Raw genomic sequence first — 19,036 nt, forward strand, 5'->3', positions numbered from 1 at the left:
TACACTGTCCTGTGATGATGGTCGCGACAATCCGAGCACTGCGGGAGGCCTCCTTTGTTTTTCTGGATGAAAGATGGCAACACTAATGTAAGGTAAGTGTGATTATGTTTATATGGAAGAAGATTTGTGGATTTATTCACTGTACAATAACAGCTCGGATGCATGAGATGCATCTCGTATTTACAAATCCAATTGTTTAAATCAAAAATTGTTCAATCAATAACAAATGCATACAAAAAGTGGGGTGCAACAGAATCAGAATAAAGCCGTCTGGAATATACACATAAAAAAATGGCGCTTTAATCTTCACAATAGGTGTCCTGGTTTTTACGGTTATGATTTATGCAACAAACTTCCTGTATGTTGCATAAAACATTACCTCAGCCTGTGATTATGTAAAATGAAGATATGGTTAATGCAGCTAAATATATCTTCAGTCAGTCCTGCAGTGAGACGGCAGGATCACAAAGCCGAGACACTGGGACAATCCACCACGAGGGGAGAAAGGCACCGTTGTTGCTTCTCCTTCATCCATTTAACATCAGAGCGGAGATCTGCTGCGGCATCGTGTAGAGAATGAGGGCGAGGAAAAGAGTGAGGATGACGAGGACAACCACAGCGATGATGTACTTTTTGAACTTCTTCCAGATCAGGTAGATGAAGGTCTTCATGGGATTGGTGAACCAGGCGAAGCTGGTGGCCGGGCGACTAGAGGGAAACACAAGAGGATTTATATATTCACACATCACATCCGTAGTGACTTCACAGAACTAGATCCTCTCTAGTCCCAGTCCTATAATTATATAGTTGCCCTCTTCTCAACGTCATCCAGTCATTAAATATATAATCAGTATTTCCATTCGGGATGAGATTCAGCTAATATGATAGCCTTGAGAAAAAAGATCCTAGTATTATGATTACAACTTCAACTGTCTCTATTAAAAAAATGTTTTCCCTTCCTACAGTTTACTATTCTGTAAACTAAAGTTTGGAACATGGAGTAAATTTAGTATTTTGTGTGTGTGTGTGTGTCATACTTGGGTTTGTCCAAAGGCTCTGGTTCTTTGCGGGCCCGCCCAACAGGACTGGAGTCCGCCTGCTCTAATGTCACCAGCTGAAGCTCCGCCTCCACCTTCCCCTACAACACATCAATCTGTTAGCATTTATAGTATAGCGGAGTTCAAGAGTGAATCGCAACATCATGGTCGAGATTAATATTAGCCCGAGTTCTCAGTGTAACTTTAAAAAGGTTTCAGCCAGATTTGGGCAGTTCCGTACCATCAGCAGGTAGGTGTTGCCCATGTTGTCGGCATACTGGATGTCCTCCTGTTTCATGTGGCTCCACTTGTCCTTCCTCTTTCGGTTCCACTTCCTTCCCTTCTTCTTGGCCTTCTGCCTGGCCTTCTCCTCCCGCTCAAAATCCTCGGCTGTTTTCAGGCGGGTCAGCGGCCACCAGCCCTTCATCTTCTTGGCACGGAAGATGGAGAACCGAGGGCTGGCCCAGTCCTTGGCCAACTCAATGGTGCACTGAGAGGACGACTTTGCCCCACGTATCATGTTGCTGAGATTTAACTCTATGGTGCCTGGGCAAGGGATACGAACATGCGAAATGTCTTGTGACGCGCCTAGATTTTTATGTTCTCTGAGGCCTTTCCGAACAAAAAAGTTTTCATCAGAGATTTAAAATAACCAAATATGAAGAAAGAAAATATGAAGGAGGAACGAAAAGATATTTCTTACTACATTAAGGTAATAATGTTAATAAAAATATACATATATAATTGAAAATAAATTAGTTTTGTTTTTTTATGAAGTCTATCATGGTCCTGACTTTGTGCCTCACCGAGGAAGTCGTTGGAGGAAATGCGGTCGTAGTCCCAGACCTGAAGCACCAAAACTGCTGGTTGTCGAAACTCTGTCGCCTCCAGGGAGAAAAATGACTCTTTCTTCTTATAAACCACTTCTTTCTGCAGAATGAGGAGGGAAGAAAAATCCATGCAGAGCAGCATTGTCACTCTGTGTGTGTGTGTGTGTGTGTGTGTGTGTGTGTGTGTGTGTGTGTGTGTGTGTGCACCTCAGTTGGAAGATAGTCAAAACGAAACACAAATCTCCAGTTGAAGTTCCCCTCTCCGGTCAGAGAGTTGAAGTGCACGTCGGTCTCCTGTTTGTCTCCTTCCAAACCCTTTATCCATCTACACAGGGACCAAAACCAAGACCAGGAAATGAACGACCCTCGTGTTGATTTTTAATAGGGTTATTACTACTTCAAACACATTACCACAACGTGATAAAAATAAACAAACCATTTGCAAAACTTTCCAAAATCAACTCGACATCTGTCAGAAATGAGACAGCGGGTGTTGATAAATTATATATCAGTAAATGCTGATGATGTAATTTAATTGCCTAACTATCAATCTAAATACACCCACGTCAGGACTCCGGTGGAATATATGCAATAAATGATTCAATAACTCAAACGTTACAGATCTCCAGTCGTACAACTCTATGCTTTGTGTATGTGTGTCTGTGTGCTCTGTTCTTCTAACCCCTTGACGTAGATGTCGGAGGATGGTTCCCCAGTGAACGGGTTGACATCGTCCAGAAACACATCGTCGGTGTTCCAGATGATGACACGTAGTTCGTAACTGTGGAAATTAAAGCAGCAGCAAAAACAAACTGTGACTGCAACAACAATCTTTGGTGAATGCAACTTCTCTACTAAAAGGGCAAACACCTACTTTTCCGCCTGCCGGGGCTTGATGTTGACGGGGGGCGGGGCTGGGATGTCAGTGGGGAACAGGTCCACCCACATGTGGAGGTAACCCTGAAAGACTCACCGTTAATACACCGGCCATGAAGATCCGCTAACAATTTGATTGTCGAACCTGTTGTTGAGACTGTTGTGCGAGTTGTCACCTGTGGGAGCCCAGGGCTGAGGCTGTTCTGCAGGGAGCGGATCTCCACGTGCTCGGGCACCAGAGGAACAGCTCCGTGGAGGAACTCGTTCATCTCGCCCCAGCGGTGCAGAACGCTCAGGGCCGCATGTTCCTCAAACTCGGCCATTTCCTCTGGGGTCCGGTCGTTCTTCTTTAGCAGAGCTGATAACGACACACACACACACACACACACACACACGTCAGTGCTGGCAGCAGCGCTTTTGCAAAATACTCACTGCTGGAAACAGTATTCGCCCCAGTGCCTCCAGAGAGGAACTGGTTTCAACCCGTCACTTGTGCATACGCTAATACTCAAATTACGCTTCCCCGGCTTTGTCTGGCTGTGTGTCGGCATGTGTGTACCTTCAGGGACTGCATCAGAAGGGATCTTAAATATCTTATTGAGGACTTTGACCTCAGTTGTCCGGTACTCTGCACTCTGGATGCCATTTGTCCTGCAGAGCTCAGCCAAGATGGTTGTCGGTTTCTTTGCATCACGCCACTTGTTGTAACCGTCCCTGCAACGACAAGCACATGTAGAGGGTTAACAGTAAGTTAAGAGAATAGGAAAATCCCTGCAGCTATTTTATTTCAAAAAAATATAGAATAGGACAGAATGGAATAGAATAGACCCGCAAGAGCTAATTTTAAAAGTAAAATTAGCTCTTGCTAATTATATGTGTACTAGTATACGCATATAAGTGATGTAGACTAGCTGTGTATTTACTTGATATTGGATCAGTGACAAATGCAATATATCCTTTTTTAGCATCCAGTCACAGTGATGAGTGGCTGGTTCCATGCATTAACAAATTGGACCAGTTCTTTTAAATTAGCCCTATGTTTAGTACTCATTGCTTTTGAAATTATATTCCAAATTTTCCCATGTTTTAATGTTACGATTTTGGTCATTTTTTATGATTATATGAAACTACTGTGTACAACTCTTCGTCAAATTTGGTTTTGGAAGTTGTTTTGGTTCTTTCACATTTTTTTTGTTCATCTTCACATGTTTTAGATTTGAAACAATTGTGGCATATTTTTGAGTCATTATGCTTTTAAGATGACACTGTATGGTGCCGTGATATTGAGGCTAGCAGTATGCGAGTGAGGCACTCACGTGTCGTAGTAAAGAGCCAGACCACAAGTGGCTCTGTGGCGGCTGTAGAAGCGATTCTCGAGGTCAAGCCGCGTTTCACCGATCACATCATCTGACCCCACGAGATCATGGTCCAAAACTCTGACGAGCAATTCTGTTTCCAGCGGGAAGGACACTGTGAATTCAAACACCCTGAAAGAAAGTGCAAAGCATGCTGGGAGTCAAACACTCGCCCAGTCAGAGAGCAGGGGATAAATGCAGGGGGGGAATAAAGTACTGACTCTCCAAATGTGGGGTTGAGCTGCTTGGGGATGTATCGATCTTTGGTATCCAGAGTTTGCTGTCCAATGCGGACCAACAGATATGGGTCAGATTTACCATTCAGGTCCTGGGGAGCCAGATTAGTGGCCTGTAGGTCAAAGACACAGTAGAAATCTCAGAAGTTTGGTGATATTTTACTTAATAGCAACAGTATTAGAAGTAAACCGATCACACCAATAATTAAGAGACCTTGATAATATACACTCGGACCAAGACTTTGATTGCAGAATTTGGTGGGATCCCTTTGGTTATCTGACAGTGGATGTCTTCATCCTCTTCTAGATCAATGGGATACACCAAGAAGGAACCCTGAGGGAGGACAGTATGAATTTCAATAATTTCTGTTTCTCAAAAGACACTTTGGTAAAATATCTCCCAGTCTATGATACCTTGTATTTTCCCATCAGCCTCTCTTCCTCATCCTCCTCGTAATCTTCAACATTGGCCTTTCCTTTGTATAATGGAAAGACTTTCAACCAGTCATGGAAGTGACTGAACTCCAATTCAAGATCACGACCATACAGCTGCAAACATGGAAACAAGAGGACAGGTAGGAATTAGACATATACAGGTACATGTAGATAGAACACTGAAAGTACAGTCTCCTGTCACGTTGTGGCTGTCAGCAGCTCGTGTTCAACAGCAGGTAATTAGCTCAGCATATAATGGAAACAATTGAATTAAAAGAGACTAAAAAAGCTCAGTTGAAGGTTTGAAAGACGGATGATATGAATATATTATGGATTTTAAATTCGAGCAGTCCAGTTCCTGCGCAAAATATGAGAATTCAGTGGAACCACTGATTGTGTAAAAGAAAACTACGGAGTCGGAGCAAGAAGGGATTAAGGAGGATTTCCTCAACTGTAGGCAAAGCGGTAATAATAGTCTTACTATTTTCAGCATCACAACTCATTTTATCAATTCTGGAAACAAACATGACCTCGCACCTTAAGCGTTGCAATCATCATCCGTTTAGGGACTTCAGTCTCCATCTCCCCATTCTCGCTGCTGTCAAAACTATCAGCATCCTCAATGCTCGCCATCGTCAGGTGTTTGGCCTCTAGACAAAAATGTGAATCACAATTTTCTAAACGGTTTTCTTTTTATTATGATGATGTTAAATTATAATAACAATGACATATTTGTGTATGAGTTTTTCTGTATGAAAAGTTGTATCCATGTACACATGAATGCTGTGCAGAGCAACTTTCACAGACATTCATCTGTCACAACAATTCAACTGCACTGCTGTCGGAGCCACCCTTCGTTAAATGACTGTTTTCCCCACTACAGAGTTCCATCTGTGCTTTTGTGATTTCAGATTATTATTTTTTTTTTGTACAAAGAGTTAGTTAATATCATGGCTGAAATAATAGAAGAATTAAATCTTACCCATCTCTGCTTGTTCCTCCATCTCCTCCTCTTCTTCCACAGCCTACAGACAATCAACACACCATTCACAAAGAACTGCATCATCAACAAATATATTTTCTTTAAGGGAATTTTTCATGGAACTTCATTGCAATTAATCTTCTATATTGTACTGCTTTGATCTTTTAAGCAACAAACTACCACTACTGTTAAACAACCTATTTTTTCCATCCATCATTTCTGTCTGACTCACCTTTCGCTCTAACTCCTCCAGGGAAGCGTAGTATCTGGACCACCAATCTAATTCCTCTTTCTCTGGTGGTTCTTCCTCTAGTTCCTCCCTCTTCTTAATTAGTTTCTTTAGAGGACTCTGGGGTGGTGTGTATGGAACATCAAATAGTAGACTGTTATGAAATTGTCAAAAAAAATAAAAACTTGTTAAAAAAAAGAGAATTAGAGAAAGTTTGTCATAATACATACACCAACCAGCTTGAGAGGGTTGATGGGGATCTTTGACTGCTTGATATGCAGACCACTGAGTCCAATGTTCTTCACCGTCGTCAGAGGGTTTACCTTCACTGTCCGCCGCATCACAAGAGACGCTTGAAGAAACCATTAAAGACATCAGGAGAGAACGTCCCAAAATAACAGCCCTGGCTATTAGAGTAGAGCCTCAGACTCCAAACCTTTTGTTCAATAGCATTTCAGTTGAACCAACATCAACATTTAAATTATTCAACTACATTTTTTGAGCAATATGCATTTTTTTTTTGTTGTTGTTGTTGTTACTTTCATTGAAATTTTAAAATCGTTCATCCAACTTATCGGTCACACTCATCAAAACACATGCATCAGGTTGATGTTGAATGGTTTCTTCTACTTGCCTAAAATTCCCAAAACTTAATTTGAAAGGAAAATGCAATGGCTTTTCACAATAAATCTCTCAAGAAAACTACAGAAACACAATTGTGCATTGATTGACCCCAACATTGCTTTTACAATTCTGTTTTGGTTTTGCCTCTTCATCGTCATCCTCAGGCTCCCCCCCGAGCGCACGCGGGGCATAATCCATGAGGCTCTGGACCACATGTGACCCAACCAGAGCAAGCCGACCAAACGCTCGATGCTCCACCACAAATATTGTCAGAGGAGGGTGGAGGTAGGCCTGCTCCGGCAGCTCCTGATTGGATCAAACAAAGAGAGATGATAGAGGTAGAAGTGATCAGGTGGGGCAATGTAAGCCATGCAAGCGTTTATCAACTCTAAATTAAGGCTTTGGGCTTTATTAACTGAAACTACTGTCAGTGTTGTCATTGGTTTACAGAAGCTCACTCACCACATCAATGAAGTGCACCACTTCTTTAAAGTTTGGGTGAATTTTGAAGTTGTCGATCTCTTCAGATTCCAGCTGTTGTCCTGCACATTCCATCCGCACCAAGGGTCGAGCAACCTCAAAGAGCTCCACACGCTTCAGGTCCCGCAGACCCCAAAATAACACCTAAACACACATGTATACAGAAACAGAGCTTTACACGGATACAAGGACGGTAGACCAAATTAGTCCTGGACTGATTTGAAGACAAACGTCATCTTAAATTGTGTGTGAGACCTCAATCCTGAAGGTCTTCAGTGTAGGTCGGACCCCGTCTGGAATGATGTAACGCCTCTCGTCCTCCAAATATGTCAGTTCCTGAGGGTCCACACTGCTGGGGAGACAGGGCTGAAGGGCATGGAAACATTTTCAGATTAACTGTGTTGTTGATTGGTTCGTACTCTGTAATACTTTATAGAGACTACAAATCAGCAACTGTCAATACAATGATGAATGACAGCTAATGATGCTTTAAGAAACACAAATTGGGAAAGTTTGAAAACAAACCAATAATGTTAGTCAACAACAAAATCGGGAAAAAGCACCTGAAATGTTGGGAACACGATTAGTTATTTCACTATTCAGAAAATCATAATACATGATCAGATCAAGAGTAAAAACAGGTCTAGGCAGCTTGTAATTACAATAATGGTATGCGTTTCAGTAGAATTTGCATTGTAGAATTTATTCGATTTCCATTTTGAGCTGTTGAACTTGCATAACTTGTGTCACCTCTCCAAAGCCAGAGTAGTCCAGTTCGATGAGCTCGAAGGTGGCCAACAGCTCCCCTGCGCAAACCCGCCCCATGTTAACGTCGAAGAAACGGAGGCGGGGCTTCTTGTAGTACTTCTCCACCGTTTTAAACTCTGGCTCAGCAAAAGCCCTGCCCATAGGCACCGGACTGCCCTGCAGACACACCCACATACAGGGTGTTTTGTTATGACACCTTCAAACAGGGTTAGTAGAATGTACAGATTTAAAGCTGAGTGTGACTGTCACCATGTTCTGATAACTGTAGAAATTGATGATGACCAGAGGTGGATCCTGTTGGAGCTCCTCTGTCACTCCCTCCAATAATACTCTGTCAAATAACAAAGTCTCACACCAGGCTGGGGAGAGAGTGTCGGCCAACACCTGAACACACACACAGACACAGAGAGAAGTGAAATAATAACAGCCATCATTAAAAGCATAATTTTAGACATTCCATTCCATTTACTGGAAATTGTTACTTAAGTTATCAAGGAATAGATTTGATTCCATAACAAACAAATTCCTTTGCAGGCCACGTTATGAGACATTAAGACTTAAGCTGTGACAGTGTTTTCAGGCAGTATGAAGGCTTGTCGTTTTTAAACTCGTGGCACTGCTTTGCCTACCTTTGAGACCTGGCACTGGGTAGCAAAGAGGACCTTAGCAAACGGAGATGACAGGCCATTATCTTCAGTAGCCATGAGGCCACGCCCCTGGTACAAGTGGCATCGCAGCTGGAAGTACTTGCTGTCTGCAAAGGAAGTGGTGCCGGGGTGGGTTGGTGACCATTAGATGACCAGGACGGAAAGTTTTCACCTTGATGGGGTCAGCCAGCGTACCTTGGCAGGCAAGATGGACCGGGAGTTTCCTCATCCCAGGGGGCATCAACCTCTTCTGCTCCTCCTCCTCTTCCTCCTCCTCCTCCTCCCCTTCAAAAATTGGTAAAAACTCGTCTGGCAAGTTGTTGGTGGCCTCTTTGCTGTACTTTGCCAAACCGAGCCACAGGTAGACCTCCAACTTTGCAAAGATCTCATTTGCTGCACTACCTGGAGACTGGGCAGACAGAAAGAGTGAGTTACAGTCATTCTATTCAGGACAGAACCTGGCCACCTCAGACAAGCATCTATAATAATCCATCAGTCAATCAATCAACTGTTAATTATAAAGTGCAAAATCACATCCAGAGGCATAAACCTTGGTCAGACCCCGACTCTGGAGGGCAGTCATCTGCTTTGAATGGTTGGGGTGAAAAGAAAATAATGGAGTGATATGGAGGAATAGAGGTAGAAACAGAGAGGCAGGCAGGTCTGAGAAAGTCACAGTGGGAAACAGCAACATAAACCCTAATGGATCGTTTCATAAACCCTAATGGAATGTTTCAGTCCAATGGTGTGGGTTAATGACCAGGAAGTATCCAGACGAACAAATATAATAGTCATTTTGCCTTTAGAACTTTTACCTTCATGTAGAGTGTGGTGATTCGGCCACTGTCCCGCCCCCTCTGCTCCTCCACCAATGAGAAGAGTATGGAGTAAGCAGGGATCCTGACATAAGCCAATCGTTTTCTGCCACTTACTAACCACAGGAAAACATCCGGGATGGTGGTCTGGGGCTACGAAGAGGCAACAGAGTTGTGAGACCGTCTTATGATCCATCCTAATGTCTTTGATGAGCAGTCATTGACTTCTGACCTCTTTAGCCAAAAGGCGGAGTGACCTCAGGAGTTTCCTGCTGTCAATAAGACGCTGTTTGGTCGTCCGCCGGGTGACCCTCTTCCTCAATCTGACTGCCTGTCTGGCCACCATGGTCTGGTGGTAGCCAGCCAGACATTAGATACAAGTTAACTACACGGGTCATTTACAGTTATGCTGATCAAAAAAAAAGACAGACTAACCAAAGTCTTCTTAATGAATCCTTTTCTGCATCTGTCCAGGTTGTTTGGACGGGAATGAGACCTTCTGTCTGAAAAAACGCTTAAGTGTCTGCAGAGAGATGCATGAGTCATGTGATGAGACAGAGAGGGGGAAAATTGTTTCAGAAGGCGGAGACTCACTTGCAGGAGGCCACCAGCTCCAAGAGCACCTCCACCAAACGCTCCTTTGCATTACTTCTCGGTCTCCTTAAGAGACTCTCCACGTCATCAAGTCCAATCTCCTGAAAGAGAACATCTTTAGTCCCCAGGTGGTGCATGTTGTGGAATTAAAGGGCACACGGCTCTCACCATCCTGTCGGCCATCTTGTTGAGCCAGTTGGCCTGGTAGAGACGGAAGTTATGGTCCTCGAACTGTGTCCAGATAAACAGGCAAGGCTTCTGTCTGACAGACGGTGGCTGGAGGGGAATACACTGAAATGACCTAAGAGACAGGTACATACTTAATCAGCATGATTAGGAGAGCCTTGAATTAGTGCAACTTGTGAAATTCCCACTGTAACATCATAAATGAGTAGGTGATGTCTATGAAGGTTCTCCATCATCCAGGTCATCGTCGTCCATGAAGATAAAGTCAACGCAACTGGACTGGTTTTCAAGATCTTGAAGTATCGTTAAGATACCAAAACCAGTCCAGTTGTCTTAACTCAATCTTCAAGAACCAATAACGAAGCCCATTGCCGGATGGAAACAATTATTGGCTTCAGTTCAGAGGGAGTAAAAAAGGGTTTTTCTAATTGGCTAATGATGTTTAAACAATAAAACAACACCACTGATAAGAAAGATGGCAGCGATGTTGGGTTTGTCCCTTTATCAGCGTGGCAGTGACAACCCCTTCATGGATGCCAGATGGACTAATTGTGTGGATGCAGCAAATACTAACCTGTCGTACTCAGTGGGCTCAGGCCTCATGGGAGCAGAGACAGATCTGCTCTCAGGCTCAGGGTTCAGCACCTCCTCCCTGTCCAGATCGTCCTCCGAGTCCAGAAGGCTCTTACTCTCCTCAGTCAGATCGTCCCTGCTCCTCCTCAGCTCCTCTCTGCTCCTCCTCAGCTCCTCCTTGCTCTGGCTCTTTTTGGATCTTCTGACCTCGAAAGCCTTCCCGCAGTTACCTTTCACAAGCAGAAAGGCAGACAGGCAAGACATCAAAGTGTGTGATGGGTGCTTGTTGTGTTTTCGTGTCTCAATCCCTCTAAAATTCCAATATAGCAATGTTTTAAAGTCAATTTTTCTACATGCACGATTCTACTGACCATATGTTAGCCCCATGCTAGAGAAATATTGAAAAGATCATAAGTGTGGTACCGTCCCCCAGCCAATCTGGTCTTGGCTGTGGGATGGATTGCCCCACTACCAGCAATCTGTTTAGGACCTGAGGCTTCTTGGAACACAATGTCCTGTGGTGTCAGGTGACAGTTTCACTACTGTTCCAGTGGGACTTTTTTTTTTTTTTTTTTCAAATTAGAAGAAAATGACATTGTCACCCAAGAACAGATCTCATTGTGCGACAGCATTGATCATATCTAGCACAAAGGACATTCTTCTAACCTATGGAGAGTTCAAAAGTCATCGGCCTGGTTCCAACAGACAGGTCCATCATGGTGATTTCAAACAGGGATGCGAAAAGCAGAAAATCCTCCTTCTCTCCAAGAAAACCCTGAAGACAAAAATGACACAACATATTCAAGTCAATTAAAAAAAAATCTGTTACTGAAGTGAAGACATATTATAGAAAATTAAAAGTGTTCTGTCTTTAATGGGGAAAAAAAGAGATTGAAAGATCTCTAGAATGCTCTCTCATCCAAATGTGTGTCAAAAGAAAGCTGGACATGCTCTGACATGTTTTTATCAGAGCATATCCAATAAAAAAATTTAAAAAAAAAACATTTCCAGAAGAAAAATATAAACATGGAAAATGTACTGTTTGACTTTGTCTATCGTGTCTCAGTTAACAAGCGTTGACATTTAAATATACAACTTCAAGGACATGTCAGCCGCAAGCTTAACGTGAAATGCTTCAATAACCTGTGGTGACAGAACTGACCTCAGGCAGTGGGTGGATGTCCTCCACTTCAACTGTGACAGCCTCTGGCACCTCGACTCCGGCCTCCCCCGACTCCTCCGCCCGCCCTCTGGTGTCCTGGTTGGCTTCAAGGTTCAAGATTTGAGAGGACAGTGTTTATGTTAAGAATTGGGTGTTAAAATGTGATTAGCATGACTGCTTCAGGTATTTTGTTTTTGTTTTTTTTTTACATCGCAACCTCCATCCCTACACCTAATAAAGGTGTTATTACATTTTCTTTAAAAAGAATACAGCTGTACACAGACATGTTTGTTAAGGCCATAACAAGCTGCTATTTGCTGATCCATACTAGAGTTCAATACCCACTCACCTTCCTTTTTTTTGCTTTTCCTTCTCAGTTTGAGCTTTCCCGCCTTCGCTTTCGCCTTTGAAGACACACAAACATCAGGTCACATTGATACGTCAGTCCTGTGAGACTGTGAGTGTAATCAACTTTGACTGGTGATGTAAAAGAAATCAATGAGAGGAAGCCAGTGCACCTTTCCCAGCGCGGCCAATCCTGAGTCTGTTGCCACAGCTGATGGGGAGGAGTAAATGTCAACGCAGAGAGCCAGGAGGATTCTACCACGGTAGAAGACCCCTTCACCCAGACCCTCATTCAGAGCCTGGAAGGGAGACACTCCATTCAGCGCAGCATTGAGACAGTCGACCTTAGGGAATCCTGCTTGTTGCAACTAATAATGTCACTCTACAGAAATACTGGACAAGTCAGAACTACATTGTATTGAAACAAGAACTGCTTGTTTTTGGTTTTGGTTTGAAATGGAGTCATGTGACCCCTTCCAAAAACAAAGGAACAAACTAGATTCTCCATTATTTGGCTACTAAATATAGAACAAGATTTAAAATAGAGGAAGTGGGGGTTTTGTTGAACAATATAATATATGATATGTTTTTCCTGCAGGGAATTCATATTTACCATATACATAAGGAAATGTTTACAGTCTTACTTAAGACAACAAAAAGCGAAGAGAGGAGACTTTAATTATCGCAATTTAGTTTCATCTTGTTTACCTGATGAACGTCCCTGAGGGTGGAGTTCTGGGGGGAACCATAAAGGTTGACCCAACATGGACCGAAGGTGGGGTTGAACCCTGCAAACAAACAAGTATTTCCCTCTCCAGATAAGATTTCAATTGAAATCTAGAAATACACACACAAGTCAACAGTCACTTCAGTGGAAAAAAATTCAAGCATAAATGAAGGCCTGTCTCTCCTTAAAACCCGGCCCTTCTAGTACATGTGTGATTGTTAGAGGGATCCGGAGTGTACCGTTCCTGGTGGGATCAGAAATCTGTTGCAGGTCCAGGAAGTGCGTCGCCAGAGCCACGTCTCCCATCTTAGCGTCGTCGAGGATCTGGACCCCGATTCGTTGAGCCAAAGGAGGGAACTGCTCAATAAAAGAGATCTCCTCGTTCCACTCTGGACAGTTGGTGGAACTGGCTACTGCTGTCTCCCCCTGCAAACACACACGGGCATTCACAGTGAAAATGATTGAGCCCAGTTTTAGGTTTAGTAGACAGTTAGAAATTAATGTTCCAAAAATGGATAAAATGACTTATGATGATGATGAGTAATTAGGAACATATTGGGTTTTCTCCACAACAGCCCTTATGTTGGCTGGTCCTATACCTCACACAGAACATGCTATGTATGTACTCCATAGGCAATAACTTGCTCATTTTCATCTTTAATGGTGTAATAATTATGATAAACTTTAAATAGCCACAATCTATAATAATAAAGTTTGGGTTGATCCGTGCACCTGTTGGCCAGCGAAGGTCACTCGTATGTACGGATCAATGAAGACGGTCCGGTCAGTGACATTGGCCATCTTAGCCATGATCCCTGCATCCATGGTGGGCAGACCGTCGGCCTTGTAGATCCTGACACGGAACCGAGCCCACGGACGCTCAGAGGCCATCCCACGAGGAAGCAGCAAGTTCCTACAACACACCAGCAGACTCAGAACCTCTTCAGCCAGGCTGAAACATTATCTTAGAGTTTAGTGATGATGCAGCACAGGCCGACTCATCCATTTGCATTTTTTTTCTTTGAACTGTGTCACTGCACATATTTAAACAAGTCTATTCTTAAACACAGGGTCCTACCTGTGTTACACTTACAATCGCAATCTTTCTTCATTAAGTTGGGAGGTTTGCCAGCGTTATTAGCTCCATTAGAGATGCTAAATGTTTGCACAATTGATTTGGATGAGTATTTCTGGCAATGTTTTCTCAACCAAGGACTTTGAAAGGACTGAATTGTGTATTTAATGTGAGCATAAGAGCGACTGTGCTTTTACATAGTAACAGTGTGTTTCTACTGACTTTTCAATGTCATCGCTTGATCCAGATGAGGGGGTGGAAGGCAGACTGGGCACGCTCGGTGAGTCCCCCTTCATCAGCACAGTCAGAGTGGCCTTGACAAAACCTTTGAGCCCTGACCTGGTGTCTGCTGGGTCAGTGAGGGGAGCCCACTTCTTGAGGAAGCGGTGGTCTGGAGATGTCGAGGAGTAGGTCAGAAGGTGCTGCAGCATGTTTCTGTTCTTGGAAAGTGAAGTGAGAGCAGTGCTGGCACCTGGCTGCTTGTACACAGTGGAGATGTCGATCTTAAAGGTTCCGATGTGGCTCATCAGGAAGGCCAGACTGCGCCTGTGGAACACCTGGGTGTAGAGAGGGTAGATTAGTCCTCTTTCTCAAGCAGAGGAAATGTAAAAGTAAAGCAGGAGAAAACCAAAGAGGGAAAATTACCTTTATTTCGATGACTTTATCGAAGAAGATCTGCGGATACTCCTGAAACTCAAACTGGAAGTTCTGCAGCAAAGGAGGAAACAAACGTCAGTGAGCGTTTCACAGTCATGCACTGTTACGCACACCACATCGTATTGTGATAGCAAATGCTGGACCTCGTTGTAAAAGGGGCAGTTGGTGGATTTCTGCGTTTGGGTGTTTTTCTTTTGATTCCCCACACGGATGAACACTGCAGGGTTGATGTTCACGCCGACCAGCTTCTGAGCCTCCAGGATGTTCACGCTCACCTAATAAAGCAGCAATTACATTTACACAGTCTGACAATTAGTTAGTTAGTTAGTTAGTTAGTACTGCTCTCTACAGTAGTCTCCAGGTCTTTCCCATCTTCTTGATGTTACCATCAAGGTCTCGCCGCCAGGTGTTTCTTGGCCTTCCTCTCTTCCGCTTCCCTTGGGGGTTGCACTTGAGTGCGTGCCCTTGTGGATCTTGGATCAGTTACATCACAGCAGTAATGCTGATGCTGTGCCCCGTGAAAACGAGTTTGGCAACCAAGGTCAACAACCTTTCAGCGCATGACAAAGACTGACAGACTTAATTCAGACCATTCAAGTTTGGTTTTCAGGGAATTCAACAGGTTGGAGCTGCCACGTATTTACATCACAGTGCATTAACTTCTTCTTCAGGTTGATGGAATGAGGTATGTCCAAATATATTTTGGTACTTCTTCGTTCTGTCTGTCCCCAAAGCCCTGGATGTTGACCCTTTAGAAGCACTAGATGTAAAGTAGAAAAAACAAATTACCCTAATGTTGAGGTATATTAGCTCACCCACCTGGAGGCTTTGCAGTCTGGGCGTGGCTGCAGCAACGCTTGTGGGCATCGGTCTGAGACGACTACACACACACACACACACACACACACACACACACACACACACACATTCAGGCATATCAGAAGAGATAGGTTGAGTCAGGGTGAGCTGAAGAGACGGCGGTGCGAACAGACCTCAGCAGTGGAGTGAAGATGACGTTAGAAGCTTCCAAGTCCATGAGGTCATCGTCATAATCATCATCATCCTCGTCCTCTTCCTCACTCAGGACCAGGCTTCGGCCGAGACGCCTCAACTCCCTGTCCAGCTGCCCTGGACGAGCAACATCCAGCTGACTGACAGGGAAAAGCACAGAGACAATAACTAGCCATGGATGCAGGGATGGCTTGAAAATCTGACTGATACTTTTTTTTTTTACTGGCATTATAGTGATATGAATGTCAGGTCTCACCTTGGCCCAAAAAAAACAATGAATGAGTGGATTCTCACCTCTCAGATTCAGTAAATGCTTCATTCCTGATGACCAGATCTGATCTAGTGAGAAGAAAGCAAAGGAAAACATAGTGGACAAAAATAAGTCAAGAAAATATGGGCCTAGAACAGGAAGGTTTCTACAAGGTTTTTATTTTCATATTTACATTATATTATACATATATTACTTATATGTATATATAATATTATACGTAACAAGTGGAGCCGACGTGAACTCACTTTTTGTCATCTTCAGCTCTGATGAAGTCTTGCACCCTCCAGCTTCCTGCTGTTCCTTCCACAGGATTATACCTGATGTCCAGCTCCACATAGACCTGCAGAGACCACACAGAAAATGAATTAGTCTGCAACAAGTGTGTGTGTGTGTGTGTGTGTGTGTGTGTGTGTGGTGTGTGTGTGTGTGTGTCCTCACCTCTGTCAGGCTGTGGTTGCCATCAGTGATTGGTTCCCTCAGGTGCATCTTTCCCGCAGTAACAACATGCTGAAGACTCACAACCAGTTTTCCAAGCAGTCTACACACACACACACACACACACACACATGCATTTGTATCTGATGTTGACATGAAATCTGTGTGTGTCTGTGAGAGAGTTGAGGGTGTGTAGGTTTGTTTGTTTGTTTTTTTTACCTGTCGGAAAACACCCTGCTGCAGTTGTAAACGCTGATGGATAAAACTTCATCTCTGATCATTTTGCCGTAGTGCGGCCACCGAAAGTTCTGCACGCACAAACACACAGAAAATGTCCCAAACAGTTTTGTTACATCCCGATACGACTGTCTTGATTTGCTGTGACCAAGGGAGAGTGACTGAAAAGATCTGTCTGATTTTCAAAATTCATGATTTTTATCAGATTTCATCATGAATTCCTAACAAAAATAGTATGCTGCATTAGCAGTTTTATCCTTGACCACACTTTCTTTATGGGCTGGCGCTGAATAAATACAGAGGACTGTAAATATGGACTTCTTATCTCAGAGGTAATACAGTATGTATCTTGTCACTAATACCAGGTTAACTAACCTCTGAACAAGGCAAACTGAGTCCCCTCTGATCACAGCAACAGTCAAGCACTGTTTCTGGACACTTTGCTGAGGCGTGGACACACGCCGACGGAAAAACACCTGGTCCCACCTGATGAACAAACACCTGCCTGACATGCGTCTGCGCTGTAAAATCTGGCTGTGTTTGCCTGATCTGTAGGTCACTGTGGGTTGAACCGCGACTGAAGCTGACTGCCAGGTGGGAGCGTGATGGTGTGGTCTCAGAACCACACTGTGATGACATCCTCAGACATCTCTCCACATCTCGGTCCAGTCAGAAGAGTCAGATTCGAGAGGATTCGATGTGAGTTATTCCACGTTATGACACAACACTGAAGTCACCGGAGGGTGCCTGGGATTTTTGTTGATTTTGTTAAAATTCATGTCTCCAAAGTCACTTTTAACTTTCAACGGCTCCGTTATCCTTGACTAAATATTACAAACAAACATAAATATTGATTGTATTGATTGGGTTTTTTTGTTCTCTGAGAGTTGCTAAACAGGACTGATTAAGCTTCTATTTTTTTTAATTTTAAGTCTTGTGACAATGTGATGATGCCACCCGTTGGAAATTTAAATGATTAACAGTTAATGTTTCTTACGGTCCAAAAAACAATGCAAGCAGAGAATGATTCAGTTAACAACTGCAGTACATCTTCATCACTACATTTTAATCTAAACCTGTAATATGTCTCTGTCAAGTTGTGTTGGTTATTGTTTTCATTGGCCCATAACACCGTCATGGACCAAGTCCAGTGGAATGAGATAAACCCAATCACATGAACGTGTGTGTGTGTGTGTGTGTGTGTTAAAGGAGTGGTTTTGTATTGGTGTGTGTGTTCTCTAGGAGTGGTTTCATTTCCTATCAGACCTGTAAAAATAGTTTCAATCTGACGTAAAGAGCTGCTGTTCGCAGATATTGAGATCATGATCCTGCTCTGTGTTCTGATTGGTCAGTGTGTCCACAGCATGCATGGTGAGGGTTCACTGACCTCGTTGAAGATGGCCAGGTTCTCGCACTGCAGCGCTCTGGTCTTCTGAGTGAAGCCTGAAAAGGGAACAAAACGACAGGCATGCTTCAAAGCAGGCAGGGCACAACAACAACAACAACAACAACAACAGAGATAAACTATGTGTCCCCCCCCCCCCCCCCGAAGTTCAAGAAGCCTTTGAAAAACTTTGTCAATGACCAACTAGATGTCTTTAAGAATGCCATGAAAGTAGATTAACCACATTTAAGATGTAAGAATAATTTGTTCAATTTTATTGAGGCAACATATACTCCAATTTCAGACGAGCAGCTTTTACATAATTAAAAGTTCAAAAAACGTGTTTTCCAGCCAATAGCAGATTAAGTTCTCTGCTTATATCGGCCTCTGAAAGTGTTCAGCTTCAGCTTCCAGCCACAATGCATGGCTTTTATGGACTTTCTCCATCTCATAGGGAGCAAAAACCAGCAAGCTATAAGCTGATCTCAGAGTCACTGACTGGGAAAATGGACTAGCTGGGAAGTACGACAACGCAACTGTTCAAACAATGTATTGCTGCGCTGGGGTTAAAAACCCCACAAAAGATCCTTCCACGTCTTCATCAGCCATGTTGTGACGTCTCCAGTTCAGGCTGCAGACTCCCGAGTCACTGACCTCTGAAGGTGAGTTCCACCTTCCTGTCCGAGCGTCCCGGCAGGTTGCTGATCCTCCTCAGACACACGCTGATGGACATGGTGCTGGTGCTGGTGCTGCTCCTGCGACACTGCTGGAACCGACCTCTTCACATGGTGTCGCGGCTCCTTCTTCTCCTTCCAAGCATGTGGTGTCAGGCACCTGTGTCTGTTAGGGCAGGTCCTGTCTTCTGTTTGGCAAGGCAAATAGAGTTGCACAACGAGTTTCCTTCACCTCACGGGGGCAAGAAGCAGCGCTCACGCCAGTGAGGATACTTGAGTTTGAGCAAATATTTACTCAACCAAAAGCAACATCATGCAATTTGAATTAGTGAGTTAACCACACTATAGTCCACCATCTATTCTAATTATCCATGACGTGCGTTTTAAATTA

General features: G+C 43.6%; 1 protein-coding gene across 2 annotated transcripts; it reads right to left on the minus strand.

Moving 5' to 3' along the window:
- Positions 1 to 86: 86 nt before the first annotated feature.
- Positions 87 to 18,778, minus strand: fer1l4 (fer-1 like family member 4). 2 transcript variants are annotated; one of them, XM_076025119.1, is made up of 49 exons: positions 18,626 to 18,778; positions 17,975 to 18,030; positions 16,570 to 16,658; positions 16,354 to 16,453; positions 16,161 to 16,255; positions 15,939 to 15,983; positions 15,626 to 15,784; positions 15,453 to 15,513; positions 14,777 to 14,908; positions 14,622 to 14,684; positions 14,449 to 14,533; positions 14,199 to 14,367; positions 13,634 to 13,814; positions 13,141 to 13,327; positions 12,883 to 12,962; positions 12,348 to 12,473; positions 12,179 to 12,233; positions 11,830 to 11,933; positions 11,334 to 11,442; positions 10,669 to 10,897; positions 10,077 to 10,209; positions 9,909 to 10,009; positions 9,750 to 9,837; positions 9,547 to 9,663; positions 9,315 to 9,467; positions 8,695 to 8,908; positions 8,482 to 8,606; positions 8,102 to 8,236; positions 7,835 to 8,008; positions 7,340 to 7,450; positions 7,067 to 7,228; positions 6,730 to 6,910; positions 6,217 to 6,332; positions 5,984 to 6,100; positions 5,752 to 5,794; positions 5,307 to 5,419; positions 4,749 to 4,883; positions 4,549 to 4,668; positions 4,320 to 4,447; positions 4,060 to 4,230; positions 3,303 to 3,457; positions 2,920 to 3,101; positions 2,742 to 2,827; positions 2,550 to 2,648; positions 2,075 to 2,192; positions 1,844 to 1,967; positions 1,279 to 1,583; positions 1,038 to 1,138; positions 87 to 708 (listed from the first exon to the last, which is right to left on the minus strand). In XM_076025119.1, exons 1-49 carry the CDS (start codon positions 18,702 to 18,704, stop codon positions 528 to 530), a joined length of 6,192 nt encoding a protein of 2,063 aa, XP_075881234.1. In that variant the 5' UTR covers positions 18,705 to 18,778; the 3' UTR covers positions 87 to 527. The 2 variants fall into 2 exon arrangements, with proteins under 2 accessions (XP_075881234.1, XP_075881233.1); XM_076025118.1 differs by having other exon boundaries at positions 6,211 to 6,332.
- Between the last annotated feature and the right edge of the window lie 258 nt (positions 18,779 to 19,036).

Source organism: Nelusetta ayraudi, unplaced genomic scaffold (genome assembly GCF_046127955.1).
Source record: "Nelusetta ayraudi isolate G7.1 ecotype Tasmania unplaced genomic scaffold, CSIRO-AGI_Nayr_v1 ptg000017l, whole genome shotgun sequence".
Lineage (NCBI taxonomy): Eukaryota > Metazoa > Chordata > Actinopteri > Tetraodontiformes > Monacanthidae > Nelusetta > Nelusetta ayraudi.